General features: G+C 37.3%; 1 protein-coding gene across 3 annotated transcripts in view; it reads right to left on the bottom strand.

The window, feature by feature from the left end:
* PLA2R1 (phospholipase A2 receptor 1) overlaps window positions 1–20,202 on the bottom strand; it is a 41,425-nt gene continuing 21,223 nt past the window's right edge. The window contains exons 12-30 of one of the 3 annotated variants that reach the window (XM_074873375.1): window positions 18,951–19,153; window positions 18,519–18,664; window positions 17,933–18,017; window positions 16,814–16,946; window positions 16,309–16,344; window positions 15,659–15,816; window positions 15,127–15,191; window positions 14,637–14,740; window positions 13,145–13,287; window positions 12,223–12,340; window positions 11,222–11,352; window positions 10,504–10,648; window positions 7,303–7,541; window positions 6,608–6,776; window positions 5,083–5,223; window positions 4,541–4,657; window positions 3,919–4,095; window positions 3,178–3,225; window positions 1–2,951 (exon numbers count right to left, since the gene is read on the bottom strand). In XM_074873375.1, coding sequence (XP_074729476.1) covers window positions 2,734–2,951; window positions 3,178–3,225; window positions 3,919–4,095; window positions 4,541–4,657; window positions 5,083–5,223; window positions 6,608–6,776; window positions 7,303–7,541; window positions 10,504–10,648; window positions 11,222–11,352; window positions 12,223–12,340; window positions 13,145–13,287; window positions 14,637–14,740; window positions 15,127–15,191; window positions 15,659–15,816; window positions 16,309–16,344; window positions 16,814–16,946; window positions 17,933–18,017; window positions 18,519–18,664; window positions 18,951–19,153 — 2,576 coding nt within the window. In that variant the 3' untranslated portion in view covers window positions 1–2,733. The remainder of the gene's footprint in view (window positions 2,952–3,177; window positions 3,226–3,918; window positions 4,096–4,540; window positions 4,658–5,082; window positions 5,224–6,607; window positions 6,777–7,302; window positions 7,542–10,503; window positions 10,649–11,221; window positions 11,353–12,222; window positions 12,341–13,144; window positions 13,288–14,636; window positions 14,741–15,126; window positions 15,192–15,658; window positions 15,817–16,308; window positions 16,345–16,813; window positions 16,947–17,932; window positions 18,018–18,518; window positions 18,665–18,950; window positions 19,154–20,202) is intronic. The other 2 variants (XM_074873376.1, XM_074873377.1) reach the window with 2 other exon arrangements.

Genomic DNA, 20,202 nt, shown 5'->3' with positions numbered 1-20,202 from the left:
TTATTATTCACGCTTTAATTTTCCAGTTGAAATAATACAGTGAACCTCACTGCCAATATCATCAAGGTCAGCAGTAAAAACATAGTCACCACAAACTCTGATCAGGAACAGTATAGGAGACCTCTGATTAAGGCAAAACAAGCAAAAGCTATGGTAACAAAATCCAGAACAAGGACTAGAAAGGAATCAATAATTACATTCTTGAGTGAATAATACCTGCAATTATAAAAGCTAAATGATGAAAGATTTAAAAAGAAATATTTAAGGGTCTGTTCCCTCAGAACCATTTCAAAGTAGGAAGAAAACACTGCTTGAACTACTTTTCCCCTAGTGCAAGATCATCTACACCAGAGTTAATGTTAATTAACTATTTTGAAATTAGGGTTATTTATTATACCACTGCCCTTCAAATATATTTAAATGATTACAACATACCTCAAAGAAAATGGATAAAAAGCCTATGTCAAGTTTTGTGAAAAAATGGACACCTTCATTAACCACATCAAAATCTGACAAAAGTCTGCGTAACTAGGTAACAGCGCTGCAGCCTGATAAATGCATGTCCTTGAAGATGACACAGCTTACTCTTGCAAACAAAAACCATCCTGCAAGCCATTGTGCTTGATGTAAGAAGGCAGCAATTACACACTTGTCAGTGAATGTGATGAAGAGGATTTGTTGGTTTAAGTTCCTCCAACTGTGGTTTAAATAGGTGAAATTCTGATGGGGAAGGGAGAGATGGTCACAACCTTCTTTTGGTGATAAAGAAGCTATCACAGTTCATACATATAAACAGCAGATTATCTGACAATTGTACTCAAAAGTTGCAGTCCACATATTCTAGTAGTGGGCTTCACATAAAAACAGTCCCATAGATAAATCTAGAGGACTAAAACCAAACTTTTAAAACGTTACCAAAGACTAATGTATGGGGTCAAACTATTAGACAAAATACACACAGAAAAGCTATTTATATTTTATATGATGGAAAAATCTCAGATTAAGATCTTGTGATAGCTACGCCCGTAGAAGTTATCAAAAACATTAAGTTGAAAATGATATTGGGATCAAAACTATCTGCAGCCTCTTTGATAACATTTTTGAACAGTTCTGTAAACCAGCACAGAAATATTCTATGTACTGAATAACTTTTTAAAACATTCCTATACATAATTATGGCATGAACAGGCAACTTTTGTTTCTAGAATTGGCCATGTGAAATCTAACTAAAAGGCAGTCATACATTCCTGTGCACGTGCACAAATACTATGTAAAAACATTTCAGTTGGCCTTGGCTGCTTACTTAATTCTGAGGAACGTACCTCCATCTTAGGGTTCTTGCAAAATTGTTAGAATGAGTCATCTTAAAACAAACAAACCAACTAACCCAACAATAAACACAGCCCTTCGCAGCAGCTTTGAGAGACGACTGAAGGTGCAGTAAATCCGTTCTGTAGTAACTTATCATGACTTATCATTAGTTTTTCTGTGCTGCAGTAAAAATAAAAAATAAAATCCCCCCCAACCTTACAGGTATTTTCAGAGGTGTGGCTGGAGGACTGGGTAGGGTGGTGGGAATCCCACGGAGAGTAAGCGTTGCTGTCCTGGGACACTGCAACTGAGGTAGTGCAGAGACCTGAGCTGGGTCCTTCACAACCACCAGCCTGCAGAACAACTGGTCAGTGAAATTTGTCTCCTTCGTTAGCACCTTAGTACAAACACTGAAAGTGAAAAGTGTCCTTTGGAGGGTCTGCTACATGGGGTTATAGGACTACAGCACCATTTGGGAAGAGCAATGTGGCTCCCCCATATATTGTCCCTAGCTTTTGAGAGCAGGGTCTCAGAAGAGATTACATGAATACTGCTTGCAGAAATACTGTAGGTGAACAGTAAAGCAATTTATTACCATAACTTTAGCAAGATTTGTAACAGGTTTCTTCTTCAGATATTGCCCAAAAATATCTTTAAAAGAGGTTGATGGGATTCAATTTCTGAAATAACCTAGGTGAGAGATCACATAGTTAAATCTTTCAACAGGATGCTGGAAGCATCTCAGATGAATATATTAACTTCAGGATGACAAAATCCATATGCCATTATATCTCTAGACTAATTTATTTTATAACATGAACTAGGCATCACGGGCCAAATTACCAAAACTCTGGCACTCCCAAGTCAAAAGTGACTTCATCTCTCTGCAAGCTTGGAAATCCACCTGGCAAGAATCCACTGTCTGAAAAATAACTGTTCATTTTGCAGAAGGAATGGCTATTAAGAAAAAAATCTACCCCATAATGCTTGGAATATGTTTCAGAGTTCCTAAATTCAAGGCCAAATTTTAATGCTGGCTCATGAGCAGATTCTGCAACATTTAAAAACAAAACACAAAAGCCCAAACATTCCTTAAGGAAAAAGTTGCGTGAAAAGGCACGCTGCTCTGGGGCCTTGGACACGACTGCTCCACGTGAGCAGTTGAAGGTTTATGGTGTGGGAGTATTTTCAGTTCCGAGCTTGTCCCAGAGGAGCCAATTTCTCTGCAGTTTTGCCATGAATCTTCACCTCATCCTGCCACAAAGCAAAAGTGCTCCAAGGTAGGGAGCTCCTACAGCATTCATATGGATGGCTGTGAGGGTTTCCACTGTACATGGATGCCCAGGGGACTCCCAAGAAGGAGAAAACCACTGTAGATCATGGAGTGTCAGATGGAAGATATGACTGTTTAGTTCTTATCAATTAATTGTTGTCACTTGTCTCAAAATCAGAAATGAGGATGCTTTCTTCCAAAGCAGGAACATCAGCGTTAATCTGTGGCAAATAAGCGTTTCTGACCCACAGTATCCTGCGGAAGAGACGGTTATTCTGTTTGTACAGGCACCACAGAAAAAGGGAAATGGCAGCCAGCATCACCAACGTCATAAGAACAGCCAGAGCTACAAGCGCATGGTATGATGCTGAAAGGGAAGGACAGAAATTGTTATGAAGCAAATATAGCTATAATTATAGATAATTCTAAACACAAACATATAGATGTTTTATGGAAAACATCTTATTACTCCTTATATGTTACACATTTCAAATTACAGGTTTAACAGTGAAAAAGTTACTTCACAAAATATCAGCTCAAAATGTGTTATTACTCCTTATAAAAAAAAATAAGAAAGTACAGAAAGAACTTACCTTTTTCAGAGGGTTCTGTTGCATCGATATCTGAAATAGAACCCAGAACTGTCATAAAATTACCCACAGAGCTAACAGAAGTTACTATATATACTCACTGTAAAACTGAAACTGAGAAGACAACCTACTTAAAACCATACAAGAGCAGGCTGTTCTTTGTTGAATTTGACTCATGTCAATAGGATTCCAACTGGCCAAGTTAAACATGACCTAATCTGTTATCTAACATCCCTTCAATTCTGTGAAATATATTAACTGACATTTGTGCAAGGATAAGCATCAGTATTTATCCACTTTTTAAAGTGTAAATGTATCAGCAGAACCATGCATCTGTAGATTAATCTAGTTACTGGGTCCAACAGCAACTCGGACATTTTGGGTGGGCTCTGGAAACACTTCAGCTGTCTTACAGACCTGTGTTCATACTGACGTGGTGTCTGTGCAGCTCTTGCAGGCTGCGCCTGCCCGTCCTATGGGGTCTGTGGAGGTCAGCCTGATGCTCTGCACATGGCTTACCCGTACAACAGGAAGTCTACCGCAGCCAGCAATCATGCAACAGCTGTGCAGGTTCCTCAAAAGGAAGTTACCCTGGCTGGTTGGGGTTTTTTTATGGGTATTTTTTTCTAATACCAAAGGACAGAATTATTTAAATGAAGACTAAGAGCAAGTAAGCAAGCAACAAGGAACATGTAAAACAATGGTTATAAGGACACAACTTCCTTCTTTTATGGAAGCACATACCTGCATCCATTTTACATACAAATCCCTTTTTTTCTCTGCATGGAGATAATTGCCAGACTCCATCTGTGGTCCTCAGGCTGATACAGAAATTCCCTTTGAGATGATCAAATTCAGGCTCCCTGATGCCCCAGTTTGAATAATTTAAGGGAGAACCATCAAACCAGGAGATTGTCTCATCTAAGGGCAGAAGTTATATATCATTATAAAATATCATAATATTTTGATAAATATCTCTATTTCAGTTGGACTTACCCTCACATAAAAAGAAATATACCGTATTATGGAATGCCAAGATTTTGTGTGTTTGGCCACTATATTACTTTTTTTTTTTCCTTGAAGGATTTAAAAACATCCTATGTAGTTGATACAGAAGACAGCCTGTAGTGCTTCTTTAAGAAGAAAATAAAGGCGTTCGCATGCATGCATACATACTGAGTATTCAGAATACCAATAAGTAAAGATTACAGAAAGCTTGACTGGTTTACTACATCATGAACAGGTAATAAGCAGCAAAAAAAGGCTCAAAAGAAAACAGTGTTTTGGAAGATGGTTATGCTAGCATTAAAATAACCAAAATCCAAACCAGATTCTTAAATGCAGTTCTCTTCCACCCAAAACTTACTGTCTGTAACAAGCAGGTTGTTCAACCAAACCATTTGCACAGAATAACCAAAACTGTGCAATTCTTCCAAAATGAACGCATTTTCATCTTCATCTTGAATAGTTAGAAGATTTGATCCTACAAATTAAACACAGAACAAATCTTCAACAATCTGTGCCATTAAAATGTCATATTGAATTTCAAAAAGTTAATATTACAAGCCTTAATTGAAAAGCTTGAAAAGTCTGGTTATACATTATAAGTTCTTAAATTTGCAATTAATGTGAAAATGCTCAGGCTGATATAAAACTGTTCTCACATGATTTTAAAACAAGTCTGAAGGGGAAAAAATTCATTTTGTGTGTTATTCCAGAAATCAATATTTTCACATGGAGAGGAACATTTTTTGATGTATGTTGCCTCCAATTTCATAGTTGGCTTATGAGCTCCACTATCATTATCTTGAACTAGAGAAAACACATGCCATGATTTCAGTCATTTCAGAAAATGTGTTTTTTTAAGATATCACGATGACATTCTGTAGCTACAAAATAATCACTTACCTTGATTTTTGCAGACTTCATATGCAGTATCAAAACTTGTCCCCTGCAGAACTGTGGAAAAGCTGTAGCAACTGTTTTTGAATTTGATCCAGGGAACAGTTTTTTCTGAACATAAGCCTTTATAGGCAGTGAGTTTCTTTTCTGTGATAGAAATAACAGCACAGCTTTATTGTCACAACAACATACATATTAATATAACATTCCACACGTTGTTTTGGGGTAATGCTAATAAGCATGTTATTGCATCACGCCTCTGTTTTTCAAAGTGAAAAATCTAGTGGTTGTATATCTTTGTATTGGAAGAGTAAAGCTGGTTTTATATCTGATCAAGAACCTTGTTGTATTGCAACAGCAATATCAGGATAATCTAACCAGTACTGATGTGCAGAGGAAGTTATGAGCAACCTACAGGCACATCAAGGCACTCCGGGCTGCCCAGCGTCTCCCAGAGCACTAGGGATTTCCAAGGACTGCAGAACTTCTCTCCACTAAGCTGCAAAGATAACTTATACCAAATACTGTGGCACAGAGGAGAGTTTCCCATCGGAAAGCAGCAGCCAGCTTCTCCGGCATGCAACGTGCTGCAGCACAGAGTCCCTCTGACTCAGGGCAACTCTACAAGCTCACTTTGCGATACTCAGCATCACTTTTTGGCAGTGCTGAAGATTCAGCTACATTACGTATGGTCTCACATGCATCCTACTTTGCTACAAAACACATTTTTTAAAAATTAAGTAAACCTTGGGCTATATGTGATTATATAGCTTGACAAACAAATAAGAAAGTCAGCTTCATTACAAAAACCACGTAAAGAATAATTTTTTGTCTTGAAGGATTCCAAAACAACTTTCTTCCCAACAGATTCAAAAGCTATAATCTGTAGGCAATCCCCTGGTGATCAATACCATTGAATAGGAACTATTTTGAGAACTGGATGCTGCCAAAGACTCTCCAGTCCTGGACTGAATGGCGTTCCAGACCTGAATTCTGGATTCAAATGAAGCCGAGGTAATTGACAGAGCATTGCAGGAAACACAACATATTTTAGGAGACAGGAAAATATTCCGATCTTTAAAAAACCTTGCAAAATCTTTTATGTGCAATCAGTGGTGACCCTAATTTTTCACTTTGCTCTAAATGCTTCCCTTCTCCCATCCCCCAGTTAATTGCAGAAAACTGAATTTATTTCCCTTTGAGCAAAGTTATTAGCAATCATCATTTTTCACAGATAATATAGTGTTCACTAAAGAGACAGAGTAATTAATTTTCCTGTTTCTTTTCTATTATGGAAGTTCTCTTTCCATTCTCTTACAGACCAGACCTGATGGCCAATATTTTATGGGGAACAAATGGTTTCACAAATAAAAGATACAGCAAGGAAACGCCAGAAATATACTTCAGTTTTGAATAATTCTATCATCATTGCTTAACCTCAAACCAATTAATTTCCTTTCATATACTTCCACTGTCAATACACATATTTTGCAGCTGCAAATTTTTAATATAAAACTTCACTTTGACTTACTAGGTGGCTTATGGCAAACTGCTCCTTGCAGAAGTCGTTCACAGTTAGCACTTTTCCAGTGCCCCGAAGTATCAATGTAAACACAGCTACCAAAGGCCTGGGACTCGTCGTCTTCCCAGAAGGTAAACAAAGACCTCGTCCCATCTGACCATTCAAAGTTAAGCCCATTCTGCCAAAACAAATTTCAAATTATCTTTCTGATATGCTTTAGCACCATACAAGTTCATCTTCTGGGGGCATCCTCAACAGATATTACAGAATGTCTTTTATGTCTCTTGAAGGCTGGGGAGATCCAGAAGGATCTACAAAAGACAGATCCAAGGATCCTCCCAGCTTACTTCTGGGAGACCACAAACTACATCTAATCTGCTGTTTTCAGCAAGCAAGTGGTTATTTGGGCCATTGAGCAACTATAAATGAAACAACATAATTTCAGTGTTGACAATACAAGAGAGTTTTTGTGTGTTTGAAAATGTTTTCTACAGCTTTTAGTTTTCAGCACTCATTGCACCAAACTGGCTCTCATTAGATTCATACATTACGTTACAAAGAAATTGTTAGGGCTCAAGCTTTCTAGGGTTTCATTTCCAGATGCAAACTCCCGTGACTTCAAATGAATGACACATCTGATTAGCTTGTTACTGGAAAAACTCCTTTGCAGCATCATGTTCATAGCTAGGGAGTCCACTACGTACATCCGAAGTGAACAGCCCAATCCAGTGGTTGTACCCCAGCCGATTCACAATGACCGTGAGGAAAGCTTGGTGATACTGGTCTGTAATGCTGACCAACTCTGCGCCGTTTGCCATGCAGGTTTTTAAAGCTGAAGACCATGTAAAATTCCCACTTATTAGTTTATACATTCTGTTTCCATATTCTAAAGTTTCTGGCACAGAGTACATTTCAGATGCATTGATGACATGTCTGGATGTGTCTGTTACAAACAGAAAGAAAGGCTTTATTTATTTTTTAAAACAGACAACAGATAGCAGAACACCTCCTAAAAAAATCAGAGCAATCCTTGAAAACAAATCTAAAAATTGCAAACTCTTTGGTTTCAGGAAGACACTGTGAACTTTCAAAAGAGAAAGATGATGATTACTAGAACAGTATCTGAAATTCCATCACAGCACAGAACTCATCACAGCAGTGAATGAGTTTAATGTGTAACAAATAAAAAGAAAACCTGATGGAGTTAGTTCCACTGACTGGATCTTTGAAGGTCAGTAAGGAATCACCTGGGATCTGGGCATATCCCAAATGTCCAATGGCAGTGGGCTGCAGAGTGCCCTTATCCCAAATACCTTGCATGTAATTTAGATTACCTCTTTTTTGACCCGTTATTTTAAATGATTTCCAAGATCAGTTTACAGCACAAAGCCTGGCGTCACAAATAATTGTACTGGCACAACCAAGAGGATGACAACCTGTGGGTCATGGTGCAAGTAAGTGCTTGAGAGCTTCCTGAGCTCATCTTTACTACCCATGAGTCAATGTAGAGAAGATCACAGCACTGGCACTTAAAGAGAAATCCCCTGTGCATGGAGACTTAAATCTCTTTTTGATGATAAACTAACACAGCACTGTCCAAAAAAAATGAAAGAAAGAAGCAGACTTTTTAGATTTAAGAAATAGTATCCCATGAGAAAAAAAATTAAGAGACAGACCATTCTCAGCCTAGGCTGTGATGCTGCTGTGCTCACTTTTCTACAGCAGGCAAATGCCTTTGCTAACGTGCATGGATACCTACAGTATACTTTAAACAAGACTATTAAAATAAAGCATTGCCTCAGTTTTAATCCCGTTTGTCAGTTTGGATTAACTACTTCTGTCTGTAAAACTTCTCTGTGATTACAGAATGAAGTGGTTCCTTTGCTACAAGGTGGAGTGTTTTTAGACTTGGTTCCCTTTATGACTAAGAAAGGAGTGTTAACAAGCATCTTAAAATAGTAAATTAATTTATTATTTCTCATTCACAAATAATTTAAAATTAGAAATTTCTAAGCAAGAAAAAGTTCTGCTCTTGAGCTAACTGAATCGCTCTCTTTTGTTCCAGCTTTCAGTGTGTGTCACTGCTTAAAAAAAGACAGGAAATGCAGTAAAATGATGACACAATCCTAACTCAAGCATCACTAAGAGATCAGAGCCCAGTTCAGATCTCCTGCTGGTTTATTTCATTTTAGCCTCCTACAGAAAATAATTCAAAAAAGGGGAGACAGGGTGTGGACAGAATGGCAGAAGCAAAGCACCAGCTCATCTTTCCAGGAATTGACACATTTGTTTGGACATTTGAGCAAATTCAGCAGTTCACTACTGCCAGCAAGACTCTGTCTCGGTTCTCCTTTCCTTGCTTCTCTGCTCTTCCAGCTGCATATTCCCATGCACAGGTCTGGTGTTTGCCTGACCCTGTACTAAGCCAATGCAGCCTGGAAAAGCTGCACAAAATGACATCAATTAAGGGGAAAAAAGGAGACAGGAAAGTTTTCTGCTGAATTAGCAAGCTGAACTGCCTGATGGTTTGGGAGAGTGCCATGGGTGTCAGGACTGGTCTCTTCACCTCCAGGAACACTCTGCTGTGCCTGGGGCCCGTGGACAGCACTGAGCACAGGGCACAGTGTGTCCTCCCCATCCCCACCACACTTCGGCCGGGGCCCATGGGGCACTCTCACATTCACCCATCCGGAAAAGGTGGGGAGGGTCCTGAGCACCCACTGCAGCCCCAGTCACCCCCAGGCATCCTGCAGCCTGGCCGCCCTAAAGCAAGGGTTTGCCTTCCTGCCTTTTAACGCCTTTTCCATCTGTCTGAAGCAGCAGCAAGGAGTTAAAATACAAATGTTTGGGAGGTAAACAAAATAAACCAGCAGGAAAATGCGTTTATTTATTTTTCCTACACTACATGCAGGATTACTCTACACTCCCTGCAACTGTAGTTCATAATAAAGTATGTCAAATAGGGCTATGGTTTGCTAGAGCCACATGTGAGCACTGCCCAAAGCTTGTATTTGTTTATTCTACTTCTCAACTCGCTTTCCCCTGCCTCCAAGGGAGCCAGCAGGAGAGGGTTGTCTCTTTAAACCCGGGGCTTAACTAAGAGGTGATACATGAAGTTGAGCCATATAAAACAACCCCCACAGTAAGTACAGCACCCATGGACACTCCTTACAGGCTCAGATTACAGCCCTCCCTTTGCTTTAGGGTTAATAATTTGCTGTTGGTCTATTTTGGTAACATGCTCTGGCAGATTCCCCTGAGACAGGGCTCCAAAGCGGCCCCAGCACCCTGGGGAAGCCAGTGGCTCCCGACCCAAGAGGCAATGCTGGAATGTGGCTTGAGGAAACCAAACGACACGTGTTCCCCGCAAAAGCTTTGTGCTTCTGGCAAGGGATCTTTATAGTAACAGAATTAGAGGAGCATGAAAAGAAAAGCCAAACTCTATTTGATCGGCAGGTTGATCTGCACTGTTCACAGAAATAAATTTTCAAAAGTCTATTCTGATCTAATATTGCAAGTCCCACTGACCTTCCCCCCCACCTTCCCAAATCATATTTTCATCAAAATTACCCTCGGTTTTGCCTTTTGTAATTCCATGTGGTTACTCTGCTGCCATGCAGAAAATATGAAATTTCATCTTTATTCCTGATTCTAAGATACACAACAGAAAGCTCAAAGTTAGGAAGAAAGTTACAGAACGTTTTATTAGAAATTACTTCTACATCATAGCTATTGATTTACTAAATAGTGTAGAGCTAGTCTGTCTAAATATCCAACTATCTTAGAAATCTTTTGTTCCTGGTTTTATAGACACCTACAACAAGCTGCTTCTAGATGAAAATAAAGTAAGATGAATTCAATATAGTAGGAAAAGAGAACAGAAGCAAAGCAAAACAAAACCTTACCCTGAGTCTTTTGGCAGACAAACCCATAATTTTTCTGACAGTTTTCTAAGTACCATTTTCCCGTAAAATAAAAATTAGGGTTATTTGATACCAATGTACACAGTGGAAGTTGTTCTTGAATGTTTGCATTGTTATAGCGCTGTCTCTGCAATCAACACAGAACCTTATATTAATTAAAAAAGACACTGTGTAAAAAAAATGTATAATTATTACATTAAATTGAGTATAATAATTATGTGAAATTCACTATTATAAATATTTAGTTAGAACAACGAACACTTCCCCATAAATACAATTTGCAACAATAACCTCGTAATAAAATAGTCACAAGCTTTTGCTGAACAAACTAAAATGCTAAACCCAATATGGACTAATGTGGTGTAAAACAATATACTAAAATACGAAATTCATAATCTTATCCCTCAGCTTTGCTCAGCCCCTGCATATGATACTAACCATATAATTCAAACTTTGGTGCTTAAAAGCAATTGCAAGAGAATGCGACTATAGCCACAAATTATGTAAATAGCTGTCTCAATAGTGCCTTTTTTGCTACCTCTAGTTATGCCCATAAATCTGTGCCCACGGTTGTTTGAAGTTGCAGAAATTAAGAGAAGGCTAAATTGCTGTAACAAGTTAGGCCTTGTCTTTGTGGCAGTCATGATTTTTATGGCTAAAACAGCTTCCCACTGTCCTTAAACTCCCTGGAAATACTCACATGCACTACTTCAACTGGAGACCAGTTGGAATACCCTGGAGGATTTTCATTCAGCCATTTTTCATAGTCATCACTCTGGAAACCTATCCAAACACTAGTTTTCCATCCAAATAGATTCATTGTTATGAAAGCTGGAAAATGATGTAGGAATAAAATATAATTAACTGCTAACCACTTAGGGATAGATGAAGTCTCTTCCAACGCACGAAAGCACTGAAAAATGTAATTACTAATCAATGACATTACATAGTTACCAGAAAGTAAGAACATGAACAGCATTTCAGTGTCATCTAACTATAAACTCAGTTAAATTGATTAACTTCAGTTGGGCTAGTCCATTAACTAGTAAGTCTTCCAGAAATGTTTACAGTAGCTTGAACAACTTAAGTATTAGTTCAGGGTATTGTCCCATTGAGAAAGCTTTTCTCAGTTGTACTTGAAAATAATATTTCTCAACTAAAGATAGCCTGTGAGATTCGTCCCACCTCCAAATAAGTGGTTTTACAAATGTATGAAATTCAACCACAGATTTTTATGAATAGGGATTATAAATATTTCTGAATGTGCTGGCATTTATTTTTCTGACAGTTCCAGCCTAGTGCTATGCTTATGTGCTATACTATAGATTTTAAGTACTATTAAAGGATAAAATTGAGATTGCTTTTATAACAGTGTGACATTGCATTCATAAGATAGAAATTCTGAAACGCAATTTTTTAATGGGTATTCCATTATTTTTTTTGTATTTCTGATGCATGGTAGTAAGCACAAAATAAATTACAATTACTCCTCAAAACATATCTGTCACATAACTCAGTGAATATTTGAGTCTTTTTTTTGGGAAATTGGGAAAGAGAAACACTGATTTGTTTAAAGCAGTGGAACCATGAGTAGGATCTGAATGATCTTTTTTCCTAAAACTGTATCCAAGATGAAACTTTACTACAGCATCCTAATGAAGACAAAAATTTATTTATTTAACAATATTTTCAGTACTCTACCTTGTTCCAGTTCATCTTCAAGGGAAGCAAGTGACCCATCATAGCTACTGCAGAACTCTTGTGCAGAGTACCAGTTTCTCAGATGCTCTGGATCCTTCGGAATTTGTATCAAAAAGCACTGTTTAAAATTTAAAAAAAGCTTGTTTTGTTTTTTCTTCAGTTTACAACTATTTATCAACCACTAAGAGCGATCACTAAAAATTTCACACACTCTTACTGAATATTAAATATTTCATTAGTTTCTGTCCTGCAACGGACCTCTCCAGTATGCTTGGTATCAGTTTTTAGCTATGATCAGGCTTGGATTCAAAACAGTTGTTTAAAGGCAAACACAATCTTGTTTCTGTAGTCACTGCAGTTCAGCACTGGGATAAATCTGGCCACCTCAATGCACTCTGCTATTAAGGAATGTATGTATTTCAGAGAAGCCTGATGGAATGATTGCCTTTTGACCTTCAAATGCAAGTAGACTTTGGTTTATAATTATCTTTGATGAACCCTATTTAAAACAGCATCTGTAGGAGGATGGCAGCAGTTAGGGATCTATTTAATACAACAAGGGGTCAGAGATCTGTTTTGAGACCATAAAAGACTTGGAATTGTCATAAATGGAAAAGAGAGGATGGAACAGGCTTTTTACAGCTAATGCACAGATACATTTAGATAGCTTTTGCATATATGAGTATTCACTTCCTTGAACTAACGCAAAATTTTTGACACCTTATTAAGACAACTTCTGTGTCCACAGCTACTTAATAGCTGTAAACCTTTGCATCACTGTGGCAGCAGTTATAAACCTAAAGGCCTTGCTTTCAAAAAGGAAGAAAATCTTCAAATATTGAAAAATCCTTAAGAAGTCCAATTTCTGTCATAAATATGGACAGCATTTTGAATAACCAAGCAGCAGAAAAAAATGTTTTACTTTGAATCCAAAGTGCAACCAGCCTTTGGGACATATGCCTTGTTGGTTCTGATCTTTTGGAATCTCTTTCTCTATTTTCCATGCAAGTTTACGTTTACAAATACAGGGAAGAGTCACAGTACAGTTTTCATCACCCCAGAGTCCTGTGTAAAAAGAAAAAAAATCACAGCTGAGTATTGGCTTGAGAACTGGAAACTGTTTTTTTTCTTAGCTAACTTAGATACTGTTAAGAAGGGTATCCTTTAGTGGTTGAGTAAGATGAGATGCTACATCAAATACATTTGGACATATTTCATTACAGTGGATCTGATGGTCAATGGGGCTTATACTTTTATTCCCAGTTTGATTTTAAGTTAAACCACTTCCTCTACACTGAGTCACATAACATATGACTGTATCATCATGTATTTAAAAAAATATTAGTTATGCAAAAATAAGGAAAGGTATAGAAATAATGCCTTCCAGATAAAATAGTTTGACATCCTTACACTGAAAATTTTTGGCAAGATCCAGGTACTGACATAAAATGCTGACCTGCTTAGGAAGAAAATACATTTTTCAGTGTAGTCAACAAGTTGTTGACCAGCTCCCATCTGGGAGATGCCCCCCTGGCCTGGGGGGAGGGTGGGCATCTCTTCCTTTTATCTGATACTAACTATAGTAACACCAAACTCAAGCATTCTGAAAGTTATGAATCAAACCCCCAAAATTATGTGTGGAAAAAAAAAGGGTTTTACATCTTTTCAGTTTTGGCTTTTGAGGCTGAGATTATAAGAGTGCAGATGGATTAATTTTTTTTAGCTCTTGCCACAAATACAAAGCTGGATATTTTTTCTTTCCATGCAACCTGACATGTTTACTTTAGCATGTGACTTGCAGATCTTCAGAAAACAGAGACTGTGAGATGGCAGAAATCACTGGAACCAGCAGCACTGTATTTTTTTAATTACTGTAGTAAAATATAGAGCTATGTGATGATGTAAAGGCTAGCAGTAAAACCATGGTACCCAAAAATCCCTCAGCAGATCGGCTATGGGATCAAAAATAAGCTGGAGACCTGAGTATTTAAAGTTATGTGCTGATAGAAAAACAGTTTATAAATGCAGGAAAAATTGTTGCTTAGTCCATCTGGCTCATTTGGTTATGAGAAAACTGACTGTGAAAACCAGCAATGCATTAACATTTTTGCTGTGCCGTATAACAGATTCTTAAGTAAAACTAAAGTATCAGTATCATTGGAATCTTTGTATTTTGACATTGGAGAACTGGAACTATTAATATACTTTAAATCCTACAATGTAGTATCTGAGCATAGTAATGATATTTCACTATTCTTTTCTTAACCATAACAGCAGTTATTCAAATTATAACCATATAACAGGACTTTAATATGGATTGCATTTCTTGAGAGCAATTAAAAAAAATATAACCCCTTTGGCCAACAACAACATCAAATCACAACTCCTGCAGCAAAAAGAAATATAAAATAAACCTGTTTGCGATGAAATGAAGCCACATCTTTTTCCTGGTTTGTGCAGATCTCTTTCCCTCCCCTCATTCCAGTTCTGGTATGTTACTGGTGATTCATCTCTCCAGCTGCACAGAAATGTTAAGAGTGTAGTTACACTTTTTCCTATCCTTACCTAAAAATACACCCTCCATGAAAAGCGTTTCTAAGGAGATACAAGGTAGAAAGTGCCCCTTTATTAGCTAAGAGTTAAAAAAAACAGACAATCAACAAAACCAAGGTTGATATTAATGTCTTTGGCTTGTACCTTTTATAACCCTTTTGGAAGAAATACTGTAACATGGAGAAAAATTAAGGGTAATATATTCTGAATTAGATTTACATGAGAACTGAAGTTATCTCTTGAATATCCCACTCAGTCATAAAACCATTTTAGCCCGTCAGGCTGAACAGCAGCCTGTAAACAGGGCATGCCAAGTACAGCTCACAGCAGCTGAAGTGTAGTTATTCTTACCGAAATTCATCACTGAGGTTTTCTGCGTGCAATCCAATCCACCAGTGAACATCACTATTCGATAGCTATAAAAAAAATGTTTTGCCATATATTTATCTGTTGTTGCCCTCTTATCAAAGCATTAACAAACTCCTAAAGTCAGACTCTATTCAGAGAAATAGTATCTCCATTGGGTTCCGATGGTAAAAACAGGTACTAAATCCTGCCCATATTAATTTATGTCACTTCAGTAAGGTTATTCACGTTAGTAGAGCATGATTTAGCCCCCAGTTTTCACTGGACTCCTCATTTCACTGGACTGCTCATTTGCAGAGATGATTCTGCAGATTCTGAAATGTTACTGACTTCTTTAGCTAAATAGGGCTTCAGGGAGAGACGTGGGAAATGAAGACATCAAGAGAATTATTTCTAAAGTAAAATGTCTTTCAGATTCTACCTGGAGCAACAGGCAGCCAGATATTCCAAAAGATGCAGCAGAAAACAGTCAGTTACTGCCTGAGGGTTTATTTTTTCAAAGGGATAGTTTTGTTACCTTCTTAATTTTATTTTGAATAAAGGCTTGTTCACCAGAAGAATTTATTGTTGCCACTCCACTACGAAGCCAGCCACAGACAAACTCATAGGTTTCCCAGTCCGTAGGACTGACGTGGAAAAGATATTCTGCTCCTTGATAATATGACCACGGCAGTTCTAGAAAACAAGCAAAAGAGTCAGTGGTGTGCAGGGGTAAAAACTCATTTCAAGTCTCATTCTCTGTGACCCCCATGACCCACCTTCAGCCATGTGTCAGAGGACATATATGCCACAGCTAACAGCAGAACCATATTTAACATACCAATATATGAAAAAAATAAAAAAATGCACTATGAGTAAAATTTTTAATATTCTATCCTGTGATACTGCAGTAATATTAAGGGAGTTGCCCAGCCTTTGCAAAAAGGCAGTTTTAATGTGATGGAGAGTTTATCAAACTCCTATATCTAACCAAAACCGTATCTGATGTTTCAGTGTTCCTAAACAAAACAGTGGCAGATTTTGATCTTTAGCAACAAGTTCCTACAGAGTTCCTTAATGTAAATTTTTAACTTAGAACATTTTAGTTATTTTATTTTTACCAATGGATTAAATTGTATTTCCAAGTTATAATGTTTCAAGATGTGAAAAAAGAAAATGTTTTCATACCAGCTATGTACCAATTTGGATTCTTTGGTTTAACACCTGCAAAAATACAGAAATAAATTAAAACATTGCTGATTAAGAATGAAAAGAGGTATTTCACTGAAATTGCTTTCTCCACATGGTAAGGATTTAATTAAAATCATGAATAATATTGCTATTCTTGTTCAGGGACAAAAAGAAAAGGAGTTAAACAAGGAAAAAATAAAATAATTGCCACACTTACTAAACAACATTTTCAGTAACCTTAATAAACAAGAACTTTGATTGACTCCTGCTAACTAACTGTTAATCACTGCTGTTCATTTTTAATCTGACTGCACATATTAGACCTGTTAACTGGCCAACAACCCTAATGGCCACATATAGCTTTGCCATGATTTCATACAGAAGACCAATGAGGAGAACTCCAGTTGTGGCTAAAAGAAAGGCTTTTAGATATTCTTTCCTTGTCCCTCCTGAATTGCAAGTAATGGGTATAATAGACAACGTATATTAATTAACATTTCACCTTTTGGTATTTTGCATATCCATTCACGCTTTTCATTGCAGTGTGCTGGAAAGACCGTTCTATTTACTTTGAACACACCGCAGTTTCTTGAGTCATCTTCAACATACTTGCTCTCCAAAAACGAAGATACCACCTGAAACCAACACATTTGTTATCTTTCACCAACAATCCAAGATGAAGCATTTCAAAATCTCATTATAGAGGAAAATGAAGGATTTGGAGATGTGTGTATGGTAAGAACATCATAAGCAACAACTAGAGGACCACCTAAATTACGGTGGTAAAATCCAAATCCGCAATCATGTCCATAATTGTGTTCTCTCAATGTCCTGTTCGACTTTCCTATAATTTTTACAAAGAAGGAGTCTGATATAACTGAATACCTATGAAACCTAAGAATTTTTTGATATGATTAGTGGTATTTGCTCGCATCTAACAGCCTTTGCTTTGGTTCAACATGTTGCATGATTGAACTTTGCACTCACATTCTGAAATTACTTAAGTAACAATGGCAGAGCTGGCACTGTTCTTTAAGGCTGAAAACCAATTACAGTTTAAAAAACAACCCTTCTTCAGTTGTTCAATGTTTAAATCCCAGGTACTAACCATTAGTGTGGTACATGGTACCAGCTTCTTTAAGGATGCAAAATCAAAAGTGGTATTAAAAAAGGGAAGACTTATCTCTGAATGCAGGCATGAACCTAACAGTCATAGAACAAATAAAGCATATAAGCACAGCTCTAAGGCTTTCCAATGTGTCTATGTGCATATACATAAATACAGATAAATACACACACACACACACACGTGTTCACTCTGCATGTGCCTGGTCCTGGGCTAAATGCAACGTGCTTTACAGGAAAGCACACATCTGCAAAACTTTATAATTCTACAAACTCCTTTCACAGTTGCACAGTCCTTTTGCACATGCTCCTATTTTGATAGTAGAGTACTATTAATCCTATTATAACAATTACTTTAAGTGAAGTATGTGGACACGAAAACCAAACAGTATTCCTGGCCAGTGTCTGCTCACAAGGCTTATTTTTGTGAACTTATGCTCAAATATGACTTGAAAGGTTACTGGGTTACTGAAATATGTAGTATACAGATAGTTACAGGTGTTCTGTCAGACCACTGCCATGTCCCTCCAGAAAGTGGGTTTCTTTTATTAAATCCAATCCAAAACTGCCTTTCTTCTGTCCTATGATGGAAACAAAGAAAATAACACTTCTCACACACTTTTTCCTTAGCTATTTCACAGATTATTTTTTAAATAGTGCAAATATCCATATTCACTTCCTCTTGAATTCAATATATCATTCTGCAATACATTTCTTCACTTTTTAGTATCTTTGATCTAAACTCTGATTTTCGTACTAAAACATGAAATTATAACTTTCAAGATGAAAACATTTAAAATAGGAATAAATCGCCAAACTTCCATTTCAGCGGAGAACGTTAACTCACAAGAATGTCACCTTGACATTAACAGTGCTCAGTATCTACTATAGAGATCATCTTCAAAAAGAATCACATTAGTGTTGCTAATACACTTCTTTTCACCCGTTTCTAAGTTCATGTTAGTCAAGAGTAGAGACTTCCTCAGCCACCAGTAAAGAGAATGGAGGAACCTAAATTGTAGATTATTTTACATATTTGTATGATTAAGATAAATCTTGTTGGTGTTAAAAAATATATTTACCTATCAAAAATTGTATATAATAAATTGTTTAAAAATGTCTCTTCATAGATATGGCTAAAACTAGCAAGATGTGCTCCAAAATCTTGGCATAATGCTTCAGCTTCATCCCATGTTCTTCTCATCAGAACTTTCTCATTGTGAAATATCTGCAATAAAATAAACACTGCCATAAATGTAGTTGATTTTGGATAGCAGTTGTCTCAGAAACCCATAAAAATCAAATTTTTCCTACAACAAAGCCATGTATATTCCTAGTATAGTTCTGATTCAAGTCTTAAGACTTTCACTCACTTAAAATGTAGTGAAGGGTGGTAACAACTGATTTTTGTTTGTCAAATAAAAGAAATAATGCTTTATCAAAAATATTTTAGGAACAGCGTATTCCTAAGCCGATGTAGAATCAGAAAAATTCAGAGCAAGTTTGTCATATACCTTGTAGCAGTTGAGCAGATTAGCTTCTGACTCCCATCCAAAATAGCAGGAACTCAAATGTTTTTGAAAAGTAAGTTCAGGTTCTTCATAGGAATTGATTTTTTGCTTGCACAATGACATTGCTTTGAAATTCTTACAGCTTTTCACCTCCCAGTAACCAACAGGGTGCTGCCCTCGCATAGCCACACATCCTCCAGAATGACCTAGACATGGAAGTAAGTGTTGAGTATCAGAATAAAGCATTTGAATTTTGTGAATTTTTGGTGAAGTAACTGTTTTATTGGCATCAGGTTCTAGATAAAACACCCATGAACTTACAAAAGTACCAAATTCTCTTGTCAGCAACCAGTTTATAAGCCTGTCTTGGCTAACCTGAGCTTGTAAAATAAACCATGATGAAGGATTCCTCTCACAAAATGCAAGAGATGAAATGCAATATAAAACAGTACTTTTGCAAACTGCAGTAGTAAAGCAATAAATGTAAAGAGGCAATTCAGAGGCAATTAGTGAAATGGAACGTCTTTATTATTATGTCTCTATTCTCAGGTATTGCAAAGGTTTACACTTCAAAGGAGAAACTACTTCATTTTCTCATTTTTGTTTTCTTGGAATGTTTTCCTTTGGATTAATATAAAACAAACAAAATCAAGCAAGCAAACCAAGTATCAGCAAACAAAAGGGGAAGTAGAAGAAACTTCCACGCAGTGCTCTTATTGCCAGAAATGTATCTAAGACAAACCCTCCCCTCTTTTTGCATATAAAATACAAAATTACAAACAGTGACTGCTACTGACTAAAATTCATTACTTCACTGGGGTCTTTTGCAGGGAGTCTTGGGAAGCCCTGATGGCCTCCCTGAAAAGGCCATAAAGAAATGTATGAAAAACATCTCACAGAAAAAGAAAGTATATTTTTTTCCTGATTCAGTCTTTTCCTAGTGACTGCTGCTGAAAAGGAGATCACCTCCAATTCTGCAACTCACAAATTTTTGTATCACTTTGTCCTCCCGACAGATGATGGAGAAAATGTTAATTTTAAACTGGGGGATGGGAAGAATGATGTCCAGCATCCTGTCACAACTAGGGAGCCTGCGATAAAGGCACCCAGGTGAGAAACGAGGAAGGAAGCTCCAGCTTCTCCACAACATCCAACTGATCTAACTAAACCCATGGTAGGAAGTTACAGAGTCAACAGAAAATGTACACTTCTCTCTCTACAATCTTGCCCAGGCAGGGAGGAAAGGACCAGGACT

The sequence above is a fragment of the Strix uralensis genome, chromosome 6 (assembly GCF_047716275.1).
Source record: "Strix uralensis isolate ZFMK-TIS-50842 chromosome 6, bStrUra1, whole genome shotgun sequence".
Taxonomy (NCBI): Eukaryota; Metazoa; Chordata; class Aves; order Strigiformes; family Strigidae; genus Strix; species Strix uralensis.
This window is presented reverse-complemented; position numbering and strand designations above follow the sequence as displayed.